This window comes from Octopus bimaculoides, chromosome 19 (assembly GCF_001194135.2).
Source record: "Octopus bimaculoides isolate UCB-OBI-ISO-001 chromosome 19, ASM119413v2, whole genome shotgun sequence".
Lineage (NCBI taxonomy): Eukaryota > Metazoa > Mollusca > Cephalopoda > Octopoda > Octopodidae > Octopus > Octopus bimaculoides.
In genome coordinates this window covers 53,749,654-53,770,073 of record NC_068999.1, presented here as the reverse complement: position 1 = coordinate 53,770,073, position 20,420 = coordinate 53,749,654, and the positions used below count along the sequence as shown (strand labels likewise).

Here is a 20,420-nt window from a genome sequence, read left to right as displayed (position 1 = left end):
AGAGAGAGAGAGAGAGAGAGAGAGAGAGAGAGAGAGAGAAAGAAGAAAATAAGATGCACCCAGAAATAGGTCTGTGTGTGCGTGTGTGCATGATTCTGTGTACAGTTAGATATTTAAATATAATGGAAACCACATAATCTATATGAGCAAATAAGATATATATCTGGATATGCATACAAACTGGCTACATATTCAGTGTAAAATATACAAGGAATTCTTTATTCAATTATTGTCAAAACAATATATTATGATATAATTATTGTCAATTAACATCTCTATAAATTTGTGACCTTGTTCCAATATAAGGAAGCGTCACTGCTACCACCACTGCTATCACCATAAAAAAATGTCACTTCATGAAAAGCTAGAACTTTAGATTTGTATCACTCTATATGATGCAGTGCACCTTAGCACTGTATACAACAAGCTCATTAGTAACAGCTTAAAAGGGGAGATGACTCTGAAGGTACTGTATGCAACATTCATAGTAAGTAAAGTTAAGGTCTTTTCTTAATTGTAAAGTTTCTCAGGACTGAAACCAGAGTTTTTATACTCATGCCACAATAAAAAGAAAATGCTACAAATGAGTAGCGTCAAGTGTTTGAATGAGCCAATTCTAAGATCCTTAATTGTTCTGAAACCGCATCTGGCTCTGTAGTACAAATGTCTTGTTATCAAAAATTCTGAATTAAAATCTTCCACCAAACCTTAGTCACAATTTATGTTCCTAACACTAGATTAATGATAACTAAGTTATTTTACTAAATTCCTTTTGATAGAATGTGGTTACATATTCTAGAGTTTTCTATCTTCCACAGTTTTGTTTACAGCACTAGAGACAATTTACACTCAATATTTACAAGCAAAGATTAAAATCAAAAATTTTCAAGTTTATCTGAAATTTAAAAATACAATACAAAATAAAATAGCAATGTTCATTTATTTTTTCTGTTGAGTACTTACCAGCACAGGGAGCTCCTAGTGACCCGAGAGCAATCATGAAAGACAAATAGCCATTGCCAATTGCAATATAATGCGGTCCGAGTAACTCTCTGGTCACTTGTGACATAAATGTGGTCCAAAAACCACTGTAGAAGCCGAAAAGCAGTGTATAGCTTATCTGCCCCGAGTAATGTTTAAATAACAATGGACAGGTGCCGGTTATAACAGCTCCAAGTCCAACTGAACACAAGATGGCAGTGACATCGTCCAGCGTTGAGTTATGTCCCATGAATGCAAAGATAACGCGACTTGTGAAGCTGGCCATGCCAATACAAGAGACCAGGAATGTTGCTGTAATAAAGTCAGTATCCATACTGATGGCGTAGGAAGGGAGGAAAATGTATATGATGGTGGAGCCGAAACTCCAGAAGAAGTTACCAATGCACATTGCGTAGAAAAGTGGGTTGCGTAGTGGCATGCATGACAATAGTGGTAGCAGCTGGACTTCCTTCTCAAACTTGAGAGGTTTCATGATTGCTCCACACACACAGAGATTCAGTGTGATTGCAGACAACAATAGTAAGGTCCCTCTCCATGCGTATATCTCCAGTAAGTAGCGTATAAAATTGGGGAAGACGATAATTCCACAACCAATTCCTGCGAGAACTGTGCTGAGTGCCTGGTAGCGGCAACGGTGGAAATACTGTTCAACAGCGACAATAGACGGTGAGCAGGCGATGCCAAAACCGATGCCTAGAGAAGAACAAAAAGAGAGAGGTACTAGTCAGACAGAAAGAGGAAAAAGCAATTCATTATCATTATCATCATCATCATTACTATTATTAAGGCTACAGATGAAGGTGGTGGCCTGGCAGAATTGCTAGAATGCTTTGGAGCATTTCCTCTGGCTTTACATTCTGAGTTCAAATTCCGCTGAGGTCAAGTGCTTGTCATCTTTTTGGGGGTCAATAAAATAAATATTGGCTGAGCAATGAGGTTGATATAATCTACTTACCCTCTCCCCAGAAATTACTGGCCTTGTGCCAAAATCTGAAATCAATTTTAGGGTGATAGATTGACAGAACCAATCGTGTGTTGGACAAAAATGCCTGGCAGTATTTCTTCCAGCTTCTTAGGAACTGGTTTCAAATTCCACCATGGTAAACTTTGCTTTTTATCCTTTTTGGGATCGATATTATAAACTAGCCTTCTTCCTTCAAAACTGATAGCCTTGCACCTAAATCATAAGCAATTATTATTATGAATAATAGTAAGCTGGTGAGCCGATAGAAGTGTTAACACCTCAAGCAAAATGCTTAATGGCGTTTTATCAAATTCTATCAAAGCTGACTTTGCCTTTCAGCCTATCAGGGTTGATGAAACAATTATTAGTTGAGCACTGGGATGATATAATCGACTTACACCTTCCTTCAAAATTGCTGGCCTTGTGCCAAAATTTGAAGGTGGCAAGCTGCCAGAACTGTTAGCATTCCAGGCAAAATGCTTCGTGGCATTTCATTCGTTTTTATATTAAAATTCCACTAAGGCCGACTTTGCCTTTCATCCTTTCAGGGTCGATAAAAATAAGTACCAGTAGAGTACTGGGGTCAATGTATTTGACTATTTCCCTCCACCAAATTTCAGGCATTGTGCCTTTAGAAGAAAGGATTATTATTATTATTATTATTATTATTATTATTAAAATTCCACTTTGCTTTTCATCCTTTCAGGGTTGATGAAATAAGTACCAGTCAAGTGCTGGGCTTGATGTAATTGACTTCTTTTCCCCAAAAAATTTCAGGCCTTGTGTCTACAGCAGAAAGGATTATTATTATCATTATTATTATCATAATCATCATCATCATCATCATCAAGGCAGTGAGCTGGTAGAATCATTAGCATGTTGGGCAAAGTGCTTCATGGCATTTTGTCAGTCTTTATGTTCTGAGTTCAAATTCTGCCGAGGTCGACTTTGCCTTTCATCCTTTCAGAGTCAATGAAATAAGTACCACTTGAGCTCCCTTCTCCAAATTTCAGGCCTTGTGCCTATAGTAGAAAGGGTCATTATTATTATTATTATTATTATAATTATTACTACTAAGGCAGTGAGCTGCCAGAATCATTAGCACACCAGGCAAAATGCTTAGTAGCATTTCCTTTGATTTTACATTCTGAGTTCAGATTCTGTCAATGTTGGCTTTGTTTTTCATCCCTTTCAGGGTTGATAAAATAAGTGCCAGTTGACCACTGGGGTCAATGTAATCAATTTATCCCCTCCCCTGAAATTGCTGGCCTTGTGCCAAAATTTGAATTTACTATTATTATTACTATCGTTGTCATCACCTTCATCAAAATTTCCAGCCGAGGTTACAAGATTGTGCTGTACCCAAGTAGTGGATTATGTAATTTTCCAAGACAATGTTTTCTTTTAATCTGGGTTGCATAAAATGTATTTTACTTTGCCATATTCTTAAATACTTTACTTCATATTATATTATGACTGAACAATTTTAGAAAAACAAATCACGGATGCATTATAATTAGTATAGAATTAAATGACTTGATATGGTAATTTACCAATTACAGTTCTGAAAAGTAATGCATAAATTGAGAAAAACCAATAATGAGGAATTCCACAAACTTTTTACTTCCCACTAGAATTTATTGATCATTTATTGCTGATTGTATTATATAATAGCAGCCAAAGCATTATCAGTTATATTACATGATCTGAAGAAATTGTTCAAGCAACCAATCATTACACATTTGCATGGATATTTTAAAAATATTTTCAACATAAATTCAGTGTAAAATTTCAATGTTTAAGTACTGAAATTTTATATTGTTTAACAGATCCACAATTTTCAAATTGGAAGCGAGAAGTGAAACTCGAAAACGATAAAGCTTTCTGCAATTAGAATCAATTTAACAAGAGCTGGTTTGTCTGTAAGTTCACTGCCCTAATGAGGTTATTAATACTGGTTTCAAACTTTAGCACAAGGCCAGCAATTTCAGGGGTCAATTACATCGACTTCAATGCTCAACTAGCGCTTATTTTATTGATACTAAAAGGGTAAAAGGCTAAGTAGACCCTGGTGGCATTTGAACTTAGAACATGAAGTCAGAATAAGTACCATGAAACAGTTTGTCTGGTGTGGTAACAATTCTGCCAGCTCATCACCTAATGTGGAAATTGATATTAAAAACTGCTTAGCTATTACAACAGACCAAGTTTCAAACCTTTGTGACATTAATAATTCTCTCCACACAAAACGAAATTAGATAATCCAAACTAGGTTCTCATAAAATGAATTTACCATTCTTTCCTTTTAGCATGTTCCCATGTTGTTGAAGAAATACCTTCTAACATTGATTATCTGGTTCCACAAATAGAACTGTAAAGGAAATCTTACAGGAATATATTTAAATTAATCAGCAATAGTGAGGAACAATAGAAAATTATTCCCGTTTCAGCCTTAAGACGATTAGCAAGAAGTAATTGCATTTAAAGAATTTTTAATTGTATCAGAATTCATCATACACCCCACACCTTACTAACCATCTTAGAGCTGAAAAGATGCATTAAAATTGTTTTCAAATGTTATCTCTTATATACAGGATTTAGTTGCTATGTACTCAGATGCAACTAACGAATTTTAATTAACATTTATTAAACCTGTGTTGGAAATGACGGTGAGTAGCAAGAGTGCCCTAGATGTTAGATGGTTGATACAGATGATGTGAGTGGGGTCACCAGGCCTAGTGGTTAGGGTGTTGCACTCAGGATCATATGATTGTGATTTTCATTCCTGGACTGGGCGGTGTGCTATGCTCTTGAGCACAACACTTCATTACATGTTGCTCCAGTCCCCTCCACAAAAATGAGCTGGGAAATTAACCCTGTGATGAACCAGTACCCTGTCCAGGAGAGTGCTCTGTAATCTCAATCACATACACACCATGGAAACTGGGTGAAGATCTGCCCTTATGAGACCTAGGATTGATGACAGACTCAAAGACAATGTCAGGGGTGTATCACCACTTGATGACACTCAGCTCAGACAATGTGGGGTCCCTTTACAGCTTTGATGCAGCCAAACTTGTTGAGGAGCAATTTTGGAGAACGCATTTTCTGGAAGTGATTGAAATGGCATGTGATATGAGTTATGGAGTGTCCTGGTTCTACTTTGACGGGGATCTCACCCATGTTTTAATGGCTTTCCTTTATTCTCATTTCATTCACCTTTTGCTTTTTCCTTGTTTCAGTCACTGGACTGGCTAAGCTGGAGCACAACCTTGAAAGGTTGAGTTGAACAAATTTTCTTTTTTCAAGTCTGGTACTCATTATTTTGCTCTCTTTGACTGAGCTATTAAAGGGACACAAACAAACCAACACCAGTTATCAAGTGATGGAGGGAGACAGACACAACTACAAATGCACACAAACACACACACACTTCTGACCCCATTGCCACATCTGTGTCAAAATTTTTAGCATATTTTAATATATTGTATTATTAATGCTCTTGTGCCCCATTTGTTATGAGTAATCCCTCTTAACGTTTTATTAACTGTTTTTGTATGACACATTTTGAATTGTATGTATGAGCCTTTGTAGCCAATAAAGAAAGAATTATTATTATTATTATCACCACCACCATCAGTAGTAGAAATACAGTCACATGCCAGATAACCGAGTCTTTGGATTCCTACATTCCTGACAACAATAGCTAACTGATTCCCCACTCAAACTTTAAATCAACTGTAATTAGGGTTCCCAGATATGTAAAACAAAAAAAAACAAAAACAAAAAAGAATCAACAAAAAACAAAAGAAAAACCCACCCTGTTTGTGCAACTATGAAGGTGATGATTATTGTGACATGAACATGTGATGCATAATAGATGGTAAATGGTGGGTCAGATCTGAGGGTATTACAACTTACAGAGGGGATGGCAAAGAGAGATTACAACTAAGTGTCATATGAGACATCTAGGCCATGACAGCATGAAAATATCCAGACATTACGATGATGGTGATTGTGTGAATGTATGTACACATGAACATATATATATATATATATATAGTGAATAGAAAGGAATAATATATCCAAGCAGGTACTGTTTCAGCACTCTTGTATAATCCAAGTTATGGCTAGCTGCATTGAACAATAAGGAATAGCCTAGTACTATTGTATCGAATTTGTTCATCTGGTTAAGAGTCTACGCAGCTTTACTGAAGGTGTTGCCACTTTCTTTGTTTGAAGTGAACTGAAGTATGATGGTTTAGACCAGGGGTTTTCAAACTTTTTGACTTGCGGACCCCTTTATATTTCAGGTTTTACCTTAGGGACCCCCTTATAAACGCTTATGAAATTTATACATAATTATTTGCTTAAAATAGCATATATTTTTACATTTATTTATTTAACAGTATTTACCAAATAGGTTTATTGTCAATTAAAAGATTTCGATTAAAAAGCATATAAAATCAAATTGCCCATAAAAAGTATTTGCTGTCCACAGACCCCGTCTTGTCCTTGCGGACCACAGTTTGAAAACCCCTTTGATCATATATCCACTTGATCAAGTGAATATATGATCAAAGGCAATCCTGCTATGACCATCTCACTTTTTTTGTTTTCAGGCATAGTGTACCTAAGACTACATTATTCAATGTAGTGAGTGGTTTGAAGGTGATTTTGGCTCCAATTTCTTGTAGGTTGAATGACCACAGAAATGTTAGATTGATGGTGTTTAGTCCCTAATATCAGCCATGACTGATCCAAAGACAAACTAACCATGTCCATCCAGTTTTTTTTTTTTTGCAAGGAAGAGTATACATACCTAGGACTATATAATCCAATGTGTATCATTTCATTTCTTAAGATGATATGCTGTGATTTGAGGAAAACTTAGTAACTATTCCTAGCAGGTTAAAGGATCAAATAAAGGCTTCACCCTGGTTGGATGGAGAAGCAGTTGGGTTGTTGGAATTAGGAAAACTTAAAATTCATAAATAGATAAGTAAAACGGAGAAGAAATAAGCTTGGTTACCTGTAAGGACACCCATGCAAAGGTAGATTTCATAGAGTTCTGTAATGCAAACTCCAAGTGCAAGGCCAATAGAAGATAAGAGACCGCCCAACATCACACTGACGCGACTGCCAAACTTGGCTGTCACAAATCGGAAAAGGACACCTGAAACAAAACGAAAAAAGACATTTGATTTGTTTGTGTCGTTGTAGTGGTATCTCTGGATGGAAAAAATAAAAAAAAGCAAAATTACAGATGCATCAATGACAATTCAAAACCAACATAACCTGGGAGAGGATAGCCCAGAATCAAGAACAGTGGAGAAAAGTCATTGATGGCCTACGGTCCATAGGGCATGAAGAGCTTAAGTAAACAGAAAGTTAGTGATTACGTATAAAATAAATGTATCTTGGTCAGAATTTTCAGCTATAAGTTTGCAGTTGGTCAATCACCTGAACTACGAGACTCAATGAATTAACATGCAAGTCGCTGAGTATCCCACAGACATGTGTACCCTTAATATAATTCTCAAGCAGTATCACTGTAACAGTGTATGACAAGGTTGGCCCTTTGAATTACAGGTACGAACCATTTGACAGGCTTCCATACAATTTCTGTCAACCAAATTTCATTCATGAGGTATGGATCAACTTGAGGCTGAGGAAATTGACACTTGTCAAAGATGGGATTGAACCTGGTGCCTCGTGATTGGTAAGCAAACTTTCTTAATCATTTAGCCCACTGCACTTACAGTGATTATATATATATACATAGACAAACAGACAAAAACACACAGAAGCACACATTATATTTTCATAAGCTTAGAGTTATAATTCAAGCTTTAGCTTCTAATGTATACACAGTGTATTGACTATTTTTCCCTAGTTCGTAATAAACAAACATTCACCAATCCATATCTATTATACAATGAGAGAGGAAAAGTAGTGCATAGATGCTTAACGTATGGAGATATGTTAAATATTGGTTCAAACATTTTATGTAGATCTTGCTTTGAAACAAACTCAATTATAATACTGCTTATATGGGTGAGCATATATAATACTAATATGTCATACACATACACATGGTGAAAACAGAAGCAGCCTCTATTGAATGGAAAACAGAACCAGCATCCATTGAATGGAAAATACTCAATACATATTATTTGTTGTATGCAAATGATTTTTTATTTGATAAAATCAACACCTGCAGGATGGTCATGTGCTTTCTTTATACTCATCGGAACGTTGAGTTATGTACAATAAAAGTGAAAAGCAAAAAGATCTTTCTGTTTTGGTGATGAGTATTCCAGTTGATTGAGCAGTGAAATATAGGGTAAGTGGGTGGGTATTTCACAGATATGTGTACCATTTGCATAATCCTAATGCAGAATCAGTGTGATACTGTGCAACAAAGCTAGCTTAACAAGTTACAGATACAGCCATCAGGGAGGTATGGTTTCTGATTATCCAATTTTACATATAAGGGTCAGGTTGATCTGAGGCTATGGCAAAAAGCACTTGCCCATAACACATTGTGGGGACTAAACGCATGACATCATGAATGCAAAGCAAACTTTTTAAGCATATGGTCATACCTGTAACTATATATATATATATATGTGTGTACATACATATATCAATGTAATACTGTGACACACGTCATCATCATCATTGTTTTAATACCAATCTATCTATGCTTGCTTGCATGAGTTAAAAATTAGTCAAATAGATTTTCTATTATTGAATGCCCTTCTGGTTATCAGCTCTCACTTATTTGCAAGCAAGGTACACACACACACACACACACACACACACACACACACACACACACACACAACAGTATACTATTAATATAATACTATATATTTAAGTGTGAATGTATAGATACATGTGTGTATGCATATATTTTCATTTGTTTAATATTTGTTTTTCATTGTGAACGTAAATTTTACACACAAACACACACACACTCTCTCTCTCTCTCTGTAAAAGGTGAGTATAAAGAAGGAAGAAAATACTGACTTGAAATAACAGTGACATGAAGTAAAAGTGCAGAAACCCATGATGTATCAAAGTGGGATCCTGCAAAGATGTGTCGGAAGACCACATGGAATATTCCCATACTGTAGGTAATGCCACAAATGATAAACTGGACGAAGAAGGCCGAGACCATCACGGCCCACTTCCTTCCACCGGTATCTTCTTGCATCATGGAAGAAGTCTTTAAGGTGACAATAAACATTTAGGGGCTGAAAAGATAAAGAAATATATAATTTATTAATAAATATAGAACCAAATAAAATTATATGTATTTAAGGAAATTACTTCTTTTTTAAAGAAATCACATATTTAATAAGAAATCTTTGGTATCTTGAGAAGCAAGTTCTTTTACTGAATTGAGTGACGATGATGATGATGTGGCATGGTTTAATGAAATCCCATTGTGCAATTGTAAGCTAGTGACCAGAACTGAGGGAAAGCACATGTCAGAGACCGTGTGCAGGGTACCTTGTTATCACCTGAGGTAGTAGTTGTCCCAACCTATTAGGAGGATCCTTTCTGGTCCTTATTTTGTTCTATGTTGTTATTGCTATTTCTTCTTCTTATCATCTATTGATTAATGTGTGTTTATTGTTAATCTCACCCTTTTACTCAATGTAAACATTCTACTGTTTCTTATTTGTTGTTTTCATTTGTATTTTGGCTGCGTTGTCTCAAATACCTTGGACCCTTGTGGTCAATAAAAGAAAGCAAATTCATTATCATCATTGGAGCATTTGATGAAATGCCTTGCAATACTTGTTCTGGCTTTTAACGTTTTGAATTCAAATTTGGCTGAGGTTGACTACTTTTCAATCCTTTCAAGGTTTCATAAAATACATCTACTAGTCAAGTACTGGAGGAGTAGATGTAACCGACTAATCCAACCACCAACAAAACTGCTGGTTTTGTGCCAAAATTGGAACTGGCAGAATCGTTAACATGCCAGACAAAATGCTTAATGGCATTTCATCTGTCTTTACACTCTAAGTTCAAATGCTGCTGAGGTTGCCTCTGCTTTGTATCCTTTTGTGGATAAAAGCACGAGTTGAGTACTGGAGGTGGATGAAATCAACTAGCCCTCTCCTCTAAATTATCAGGCCTTGTGCCTATATTAGAAACGATTATTAAGGATAGCAGAAAGGAAGAATAAATAGAGTGCCAGACAAAACTGCCTGGCAGTACTTAGTTATGTCCCTGTACATTTTGAGTTCAAATCCTACAAGTGTTAAAATATAACTCTGATGTCTTTAATAGAGATCAAATCATGTACGGATAACTGGATTACCATTGGAGAAGCATTTTAGTTTTTGGGAGAATTTTTTCCCCCTAGTTTCCATTACAATCAGACAGCAATAGTCATATGCCCAATTACACACAAAAAACAAAAAAACGCCCCCAGAAACAATAATATTCTAAAACCAATACAATGCTGCACTCACCAAGGACTTCTTAAATGATAGCTATATATATGCATTTCAAATAATTTAAAATCAACCTTTCTGATTGTCATAAAATATAAAGCTGCTTTAATTTCACATTGAAATTTGTTTTTCATTTTAAAGAGAAACTATAGCTATCACTGAGGCAGCACATGTGACCTTGTTGTATTTTGGGAGTTTGCAAGCTGATGTAAGTTGCGTCAAAATATTTTTTTTAAATAAATAAAATCCTTGGAGTAAACTACTTAATATTGGTTTTAAACTATTTATAGTTTTGTTGAAGAATGTATTTTTGGTCTAATTTATCACAGAACTTTTGATATATCGCTGCAATCTTAAACCACTTTCTCGTAGCAAATATATTGTATGGGTGCGCCTGAGCATACAGTGGAATAGAAACATCCTGGAAAAAAAATTTTTTTTTGAATTATCCAATCTCTCGTCGTTTCTATCATAGGTATCCTAATTGTTAGGGTTCCATGGCCAGATCTTTTTAGGTCACTTTCACTCTTGTTTTTCCTTTCTTCCTTCATCTATCATTCATTCACATCTATTTTATTTTTCAAACACTATGGTACAAAAATACAGTGCTTTATAAAAATAACTCTTCTATTTTGACAGTGAACCAGACAGCAGTGTTATAAATATATTATGCTAAGATAACGAAAAGTAGCTATGGTGGTGGTGGTGGTGGTGACGGTGAGCGTTGGATGAAACTGGAACTGTTGCACCAAAATGTGTAAACTGATTTCTGAAACTGTAGAAAGTGTGTGTGTGTGTATTTATTTATCTATCTACTATTTCGGAAGTCGAATACGTGTAGCGCGCGCGCACACACGCACGCGCACGATACAATAGACGAAAATCCACGATATATATTCTCAGAACATGGATACACTCCATACATACCCTTATATATATAAACATCTTCATAGACAGACACTTCGAGACTTAAACAACGAGGGACCCTCTAAGTTGTCATTTCGCATGCTAGAAATAGTAGCTAAATCTCATTCGAATCACATCCTACCATCTTGAATAAAGGACGTAAGATAATGTAGTGCTGCATACCTTAAAAAAAAATAGAGTGGTCACGGCTAGAACGGCTTTGATCACAGGTTTGCTGGAGGTCAACGTTGATGTGAGGACTACAATTTACATTACACCACATCGAGAGAGCCTCTACATGATCATTCGACTTACTAGAAACAGCAGCCAAATAACCCTCAAATAACAGTCACCATCTTAAAAAAAGAACACATTAGATAACGTGGTTCTGGATAGACTGTTCGGAAATATAAGTTGGGATGATCATGACTGGTAGGCTTTTTTTTATAACAGGTCTTACTTGATCGGAGCTAACCTGGGGCTAAGCAACTACATTACCACATCAGCACACACACACACAAACGCATATGCTGACATTATATATATATTGATACACATTACGCAGAGAAATAAACACACACACACATCTGCAGAAAAACAACATATATTGTCCAATAAATATACAGCATCAAATGCACATATCTGCTACCACCCATACAGACACTCACACAATGTAGACATATTTCGATAAACACCAGGATATAAATAATAAATCCATTGAAAGCAGCAGCAAATCTATTTGATAACATTTACATCATCACGGTGTTGTTATTGCTACGAGCCAATGGAGGGGAGCCTCTACGGGGTCGCACAAGAGTTAGAAATAGCAGCCAAATCTAATCTCCCTTACATCTGTCATTAAATATATGTAGAGCACATTGAATAATGTAGTCTTAGATATACTGAATAAAAGACGAGGGGTAGTCATGGCTGAAACGGCGTTCATCATATATTGGTCTATCATTACCAACCTGGGCTAGATGAACGGGATGTTGCTATTACATGATATATGTCACTGACTAAGCAAGTCATTGGAACAACAGCGACGCAAACTAGTATTTGGTTATATCTAACACATACTTCCAAGAGAGAAGGCAACAATTCATTTATGAAGTGAAAAGAAAAATATTAATACACACACAGAGGGAGGGAGGGGTGAGAGAGAGAGAGAGAGAGAGAGAGAGAGAGAGAGAGAGAGGGAGAGAGAGGCCATTATTTAAACCTATGTAAAGATAGAATCTCTTTGAATGCTCGTGTTGCAGTATTTATAATTGCCCCAATAAAAATCGTTTAGTTAGGACTAGTGTTTACAAATAGTTTATGGCATTTGCCCATCATAAACAGTTTGCATAACAATTACTCTGTGTGTGTGTGTGCAGGCGCGCGTGCATCTTAACCCTAGTTGTTTGTGAAATCTTTGATGATGCGATCAAGTTAAAAGTAACCAATGTCGCGTTAACACAGCAATGAATTCTAATTAGGTACATAGCCAAGTTTTCTTCTAACAAGCTAGGATTATCTTACTGTGAAAATCAGGGCACACGTGTGCGTGTGCGCGTGCAGTGTGTCTATTATTATATTTTACTTCTCACAGCTCTCGATCTGACTTGCTCTGGTTAATTTTGTATCCTGCTGTCAAAGGTCTAGCAAGGCCTCTGGCGACGAGCTGGCAGATTTGCTAGCACTCCGGACAAAATGTTCAGTAACATTTCGTCCGTCTTCACGTTCTGAATTCAAATGCAGCCGAGATCGACTTAGCTTATCATCTCTTCGTGATTGATGAAATAAATACCAGCGTCGGCTTACAGAATGGCTGCAATGGTAATTGGATTAGAATTATTGCTTTTCTAGACAGGTTGCCTTTACAAGGGTCTGTGGCATCCTTCCTTATCTTCCTTTATAAGTGATATTCTTTGGCAGGATGCTCTTCCTGTTGCCAACTCTTACCTCTTTCCAAGTAAGGTAATAATGTTTTCCAAGAAAGAGTGGAAACGAACACTACTTGTAGGAGTCTGATGTTAATTTTACAATCCATCACACTATCAAGACAAGGGTACACACAAACATACATACATACAATGGGCTTCTTTCAGTTTCCAGCAGCCAAATCGACTCCTGAGGCTTTTGTTGGTTTGGGTTATAGTAGAAGACATTTGTCCAAGGTGCCATGCAACAGGACTGAACCTAAGACCAGATGGTTTCAAAGCAAGCTCTTTAACCATGAAATCCCTTTGGACATAGATCTATTTAATCAGAGCCATCTTCTGTTACATACACACACACAAACATATACACATACACACAGTGTCAAAGTCAAGGACAAAAGAAGTTTACTCAAGATAAAGTTTGGTAAAAAAAAAAGTGTTACAAGCTAAACCAAAATCAAATATCCAGAGGAAGGTAAGTAAACATTTACAATCAGTGCTAAATATAATACTATTATTAATAGATCACTTCACATGCCTGGAGTATGTCTTTGAATTCTAATCATGAGCAACCTGAGACGAGGGACAGCAGTGTTACAGAAAGGGATAGGGGACATAATATATTTACCAACAATTCATTTTAAAAAATAAATTGACTTCTTTAGAGACAAAAAGATTGGGAAAACTGTGACCATTTCAGGCTTAAATATTTTAATCTGCTTTTTCTGTCAGTTATATTAATTCAAGTAAACTGGAAACCTCTTGACGCACAACCACAACGAAAGTAACAAATTAATGAAAGTGATATCAGTAGGACTATTGAGATAACAGAAGTGTTGAACAATAGCTGTTCACTTATTGAAAGGGACAGCTACTATTGACAGAGTAATTATTAGTGTGTGTGTGTGTGTGTGTGTGCGTGTCAGTCTGTAATATAATATTACTCAGGCACTCAACTATGAGGTCACTGCATCTTGTAGCAGAAACAGCTGTAAGCTAATGAAGTTCATAAGATAATCATTAATCATTTATCCCTTTGTCATCCAATTTTCTAATAATATATATTTATATATATGAGAGAGAGAGAGAGAGTATAACTATATTTTGATGCCTGCATCTCTAGAGACACACCTGGCATACCTTAGATCAAATGTATCCCAATAGTAACACAGCTACACCATACGAATGATTAGCAGCTGTGACAAAAGTCCCCCCCCCAATAACATTTAGTCTACAAATTACACTGCCAGAAGTAGTTTAGATATACCTCTGCATTTACAACACCACATAGATGTAATCTAGATATAGTCATGATGTAACACACCACAATATGAAGTCCAGTCCAAATATAACAGATGTAGTCTTGATAAGATATCACTTGATATAGCCTAGATACACCACCACTGAATGTAGATTAGATACACAAACATTAGACGTGGTCCAGATGCAACACGACTAGATGTAAGTTTACAGATACAACACTACCAGATGTAGTTTAGCATGACTTGTCTTCTGTGTATGTGTGTGTGTGTGCGTGCGCGCGCATAAATAATAAGTAACAGTTGATGGATTGGTGTCAATCCATTGCAGCTATTTCTAAAGAATTTTTTAATTGATCAATGAGTACATTATGTCATTATAAAAAGACGTTTTCTTCAGATGAATACAAGAATGCTACAATGAAAAACATTCAAAATAATTCAAAATCTGCAGCATAAGCATATTTTTTGTGTGGTTTTATGACTGGCCCTTGCCATTGAATATCTATATCAGTGGGACTGAACAGAAATCCATGTGGTTACAAAACAAACTTCTCAACTACATAGCCAATGCAAAACATAATTTTATCTATCATATTACAGTATGAAGGACATTTACTTATTTTTGATGAAGAAAAGTATCCATAAAAGAGAAGTTATGTCTTAAGTTCAATGCAGAAAGGAGTGCTTTCTCAAAGAGCATAACCAACAAGTACAGTGAAAAAATGGTTTCAAAGTTATTTCTAGGTTTTAGTTTTTGTTTTGGTTTTTATATTTAGCTGTGTGTGTTTGTGCATGCATGCATGTGTGTGTGTGTGTGTGTGTGTGTGTGTGTGTGTGTGTGTGTGTGTGTGTGTGTGTGTGTGTGTGTGGTGGGGCAATCATGTGCATGCTTTTCCATCTTGCTTCCGCGTTATGAATATAGATTTCTTGTTCAAAAGTATGGCATGGCCTTCATTTCTGTTGCTGTTTGCTGAAAATGAAGGCAAACATTTTTGCCATAATAAATAAAAAAGATCACTGGTAGTAGTTATGGTGGTGGAGTGGATGAGGGTAGAATAAAGGCGGAGGGAGAGTGGACAAGTGTGTGTGTGTGTTTTAGTGAAGAAAATATTGCTTATGTTGAAGACACTTGTAAATATTAAGATAAGAAATATGAAAGCTTGGGGAAATAAAAGGAACAGTATTAGTGTTGATTACCAGAGTTTTGGTAAGATTAGAATATCAAGCAATCCTTGTGGACAGTGAGATACGAGGTGTGGAGTGTGTGTTGTGTGTGTGTGTGAGTGCATGAGAGAGAGAGAGATGTGAATGCAGGGTGTATCAAAATGTTTATGTTTTTATATGAGAGACAAAGTAAGATGAAAATATGTGTGGGAGAACGAAGCTGTTTCTATGTTGTGTGTGTTTGAGAGAGAGAGAGAGAGAGATTTATATGCTGGTGTTTGAAGTTGCCTCTATGTTTTGTGTGCATGTATGCTTGTATTTGCCTTATGTTTGTCTTAGGATTTGCCTATGTATGTATTTGTTTATGTGTATATATGTAAATATGGAAAATAAATCCAGTGTGCATATTTTTAGAGTGAACACACACATACACACATGATGAATACTTTCAATGTATGATCATCTATTTGTTCAACCAATAAATAATCTATTCAGTTCACATGCAAAGTGGCTGAGTATTCCAAAGGCGTGTACTGTTACACAATTCTCAAGTGGTATCAGTGTCACAAAGTTGCATTTTTGAGTCACAGGCACAGTTGATCTGACAGCTTTCATACAGTTCTCCCTTACCAAATCCACTCACAAGGCATGGGTTAAACAAAGGCTATGGTAAAGTTACTTGCAGTGAGATAGAAAAACCTCATGGTAGCAAAGTAGACTTTTTAGCCAGTCGTGTGTATGTGTATGTACATAAGTATGAAATCATGCGTATGTGGGAATTAGTATATAATCAGACATGTTTCATTATGCAAGTAGCTCTGTGACACATGTATTTTGCATTACATATCAAAATCAACTGAATATCAACGCAGTTCAGTACCAACAGAGGATTGGATTGTTAAAATGAGGCACACTGGTACCTGACCAACACAGATTATTGCTTCTGACAACCCAAGCAAGTCAGACACTCTATACCAGTGATTCTCAACTAGAGTCCATATGAGATTGTTGAGGGATCACGCAACAGTAAATTGGGGATCCACAATAGAATTTCAAGGGCCCCTGAAAATAGTTTGCTTTACATGTATATATTGGCATGTATTGCAAGAAAGAGTTAGGCTTCCTTCTCTAACATTTTACATCGTTCAACCATGACAAATTTATGTGAAAAACAAAATAGGAATTTTGTAAATTAATATAAAACCTTGAATGGCTATTGAGGTCCACCTGAATAAAATAGTAATTGAAGGGATCCATAGATAAAAAAGGGTTGGGAAATTATAGATTTGCTATAAAAAAAAAATGAAGTTTGAATGTTTTGTTGGCCGCCTAGACAGACTAAAGATTACCAATTGGTCTGTCTGTCTGTCCTTTTCAGTCAATCATGCACATACACACACACACTCTCTTTCTCCACCCTCACTTCTTTATCAGTACCTGTAAGACTCACTCTGTCCATTTTAATTTGTATGTTTCTGTCTCCCCCCCCCCTCTCATAAATGGTCATTTACTATATCTCTCTCTCTCTGTTTATCTTTTATGAATTGTTGTCTTATAGACTTTATTTAAGCCCCCCACTCTACATAACTATTGCTGCTGTTGTTGTTTTCAATAATTCTCCTTAAGTATATCGAATAACCATTAAAATGTCTATACATCCAGACCACATATTAATATTCTGGTATTTAACAGCCTACAGGATAAACAGATTATATGAAATGGTGTAGATTTATTCTGGAGTGGGGATGAGGATTTAAAACTAGATAATCTTCATATATATATATGTGTGTGTGTGTGTGTGTGTGTGTGTGTGTATAACACACACATATATTCTCCCCCCTATCTATCTATCTATCTATCTATCTATCTATCTATCTATCTATCTGTGTCTTTCACACATTCACATATATTAAATGTCTTTAGATTAAAAATTGGAACAGTGTTAACATGACTAGGATAATCTGTTTAAATCAACTGTTTTTTTTTTTCATGTTCAGGAGTGTGTGTGTGTGTGTGTGTGTGTGCGTGCGTGCCTATGTATTGGTATTCATCTTGTAGCTAAGAATGAACCCAGAATTAGTGGGGATTTGTATTTATGAGTGCTTGTATGTATTTGTCTCCCCCAGAGTGTCTGCATGTTTGTGCAAATGTGTATGTATGTGTCTGTTTGTATAAGCTTGCCTCACTGTGTGCCTGTGTTGGGGTGTAAATAAGTGACATCCCTCTTAGTCATGCTAACTCAGAAGAACATGCTTCAACAAGGAGATCTAGAAAAGGAAAAAAAAACCTAAACTAGTCCTTTTCTTTCACCAGTTGACTTTAAAGTCCTAATCCACTTCAGTCTGCATTGACTATATTATACTAAATTGTTCAATCAACTGAATATACTGCGGTTATCTCTCTCGTTTTGTTGTTTTTAGATTTCAAACAGCTTTGGAGCGAAGTTTTGCCTAGCAATTGCTTGGATATTTTCATTAAAATAATCTTTTACAATGCACTACATTTACATGTGTGAGACCCTACTATATTTGCATATTGGACAATGTAGCCCAGGACATAAAAAAGACAAAATGATCAAGACTGAAATGCCTCTGACTGATTCGAGCTCTACTCAACCAGGGTTAAACTAAGGCTACAGCAGTAACAACAAAATGAGCCACTAACCTTTTAGGATTCAGATTACTTTGTCAAATTTAATATTTATTCACATTGTTTTCACTTTAATCATGCATAATCGTGTAGCTTCAAGATTTTGATGATGTGATTGTATATTTTTAAGATTGGTGATTTGCTGTGCTTGAGAAGACATGTCAAGCTAAGAGAAATTGTAGTTGTGGCCAGTGCTGGTGACATGTAAAAGGCACCTGTGCCAGTGACATATAAGAGACACCCATACACTCAATGGAGTGGTTGGCGTTAGGAAGGACATCCAGCTGTAGAAACCGAGCTTAGTGCAGCTCTCTAGCTTGCCAGTTATGAAAACATATCCAGTGAATGAGCTAACTGTTGTCTGCAAGACAAAGAGGAATATTGCCTTCAGAGAAAGGTTGGCAACAGGAAGACCATTCAGCTGTAGAAAACCTACCTCAACAGGTTATGTTTGACTGATACAAGAATGAAAAAATGGCTGTTTAAACTGATGATATATACATCAAAATAGATTTTAGTATCATTATAAAAGAATTTTAGGTTAAGACCTATATTTAGTATAAGAATAAACCTGGCATGTAATTGAAATATCATTGTTTAGGGTGAAATAACATCCAAAATTGCAGTGTATCAGTTGTCAGAGATGTTCTTGGTTAAATTTGTGTTTTAACTAAAAACGCAAAAGAGAGGAGAGTTAAAGATATGTAATTAGCATGTCATAGCGATGTCATAAGCCCCGATTGTATATATCACATTTGGTGACATCAAAGAGACGAGTTGTAGGTCTACTCTCTCTCTAAATTAGCCATAGGAAATATTTGAAGGAAGGAAGAACTGAAGCTGTCAGCAGTGTAAAGGATTCAAGAAAAGGCCAGTCGGGAGAATGGGGTACCTCTAGTTGTGGTGACACAGAAATAAAGGTCATAGTGGAGGAGGCTGTTAGTGTAGAGTGATGTTGTATGTGGATTAATGATAAAGCTGAGAACAATTGTTTGTGTGTGTGTGCACGTGTGTGGGTTAATGTAGTGATGCACACAAATTAATGATATAACTGAGAACATTTGTTTGTAAGCATGTGAGTTAATGATATGAAAGAGGAGTATGCATGCATGGATATGTATATATGTATGTATATATATGTGTGTGTGTGTGTGTGTGTGTATACACACACACATACATACATACACATATACAAATACATGGAGGGTGGATAATGTTTAGCAGGACAGTATATCTGTCTAGCACTTGTACTCATACTTTCACCCACATATACAAACATAGACACACTCTACAAAGTATGACATCAACAGTTCCATCATAGAGATTATTACATCATTGATATATATATATACATAACTATACACACACACACATATATAGTATGTTTAGGTCAGTGTAGCTCCACAATGCCTTGTTTCAACACTGAGTGGGGTAGAGGGTATAACAGAGAGGGGGGAATCCACAACTCCTAAGAATTTATATTCAACCCTGTTTACATTCTCCCTTACTCCTAATTCACATTTCTTTTCATTTTGGTACCAGTAACCACTTCATATTCATCCTTCACCATGCTATATCTGCACAGAGAGTTGAACTCAACAAGCTCGGTAATGCAAAACTTCTCAGTTCCATACCGTTCTCACTGATTACAACATTGAAAAATATCACTATGTGAGATATCCATAGCATCATGTGGGTCTTTACCAGTGGAGTAACAGGTAGCTTCAATGAAAGATATGACTATATTTGGTAAATTTAAATTAGAGTGGAATCCTGTTCAACCAGCTATTCAGCCAGTTGCGAGCAAGTTTTTCTCTCTCTCTCTCACACACACATACAATATACATACATGTGCGTATATATAATATACATGTGTATATTTATACTAGAGAGGAGGAGGGAGAGAGGGAGGGAGGGAGGGAGAGTTTCATGCATGGAATTTATCAAAAAGTTTGATGTTTGAAATTGCTGGCCTTGTGCCAAAATCATCATTATTAAGTGCTTCATGCATTGGCACTTAATGATAATAATAATAATTTCAAATTTTGGCACAAGGCCAGCAATTTCAGGG

At 36.2% G+C, this 20,420-nt stretch overlaps 1 protein-coding gene across 11 annotated transcripts in view; it reads right to left on the bottom strand.

Moving 5' to 3' along the window:
- Positions 1 to 20,420, bottom strand: part of LOC106875423 (monocarboxylate transporter 13) — a 133,053-nt gene that overhangs the window by 14,613 nt on the left and 98,020 nt on the right. For all 11 annotated transcript variants that reach the window (XM_014923561.2, XM_014923562.2, XM_014923565.2 and 8 more), the window contains 3 exons: positions 9,002 to 9,228; positions 6,999 to 7,142; positions 964 to 1,695 (listed from right to left, as the gene is read on the bottom strand). In XM_014923561.2, the coding sequence (XP_014779047.1) occupies positions 964 to 1,695; positions 6,999 to 7,142; positions 9,002 to 9,221 (1,096 nt within the window). In that variant the 5' untranslated portion in view covers positions 9,222 to 9,228. The remainder of the gene's footprint in view (positions 1 to 963; positions 1,696 to 6,998; positions 7,143 to 9,001; positions 9,229 to 20,420) is intronic.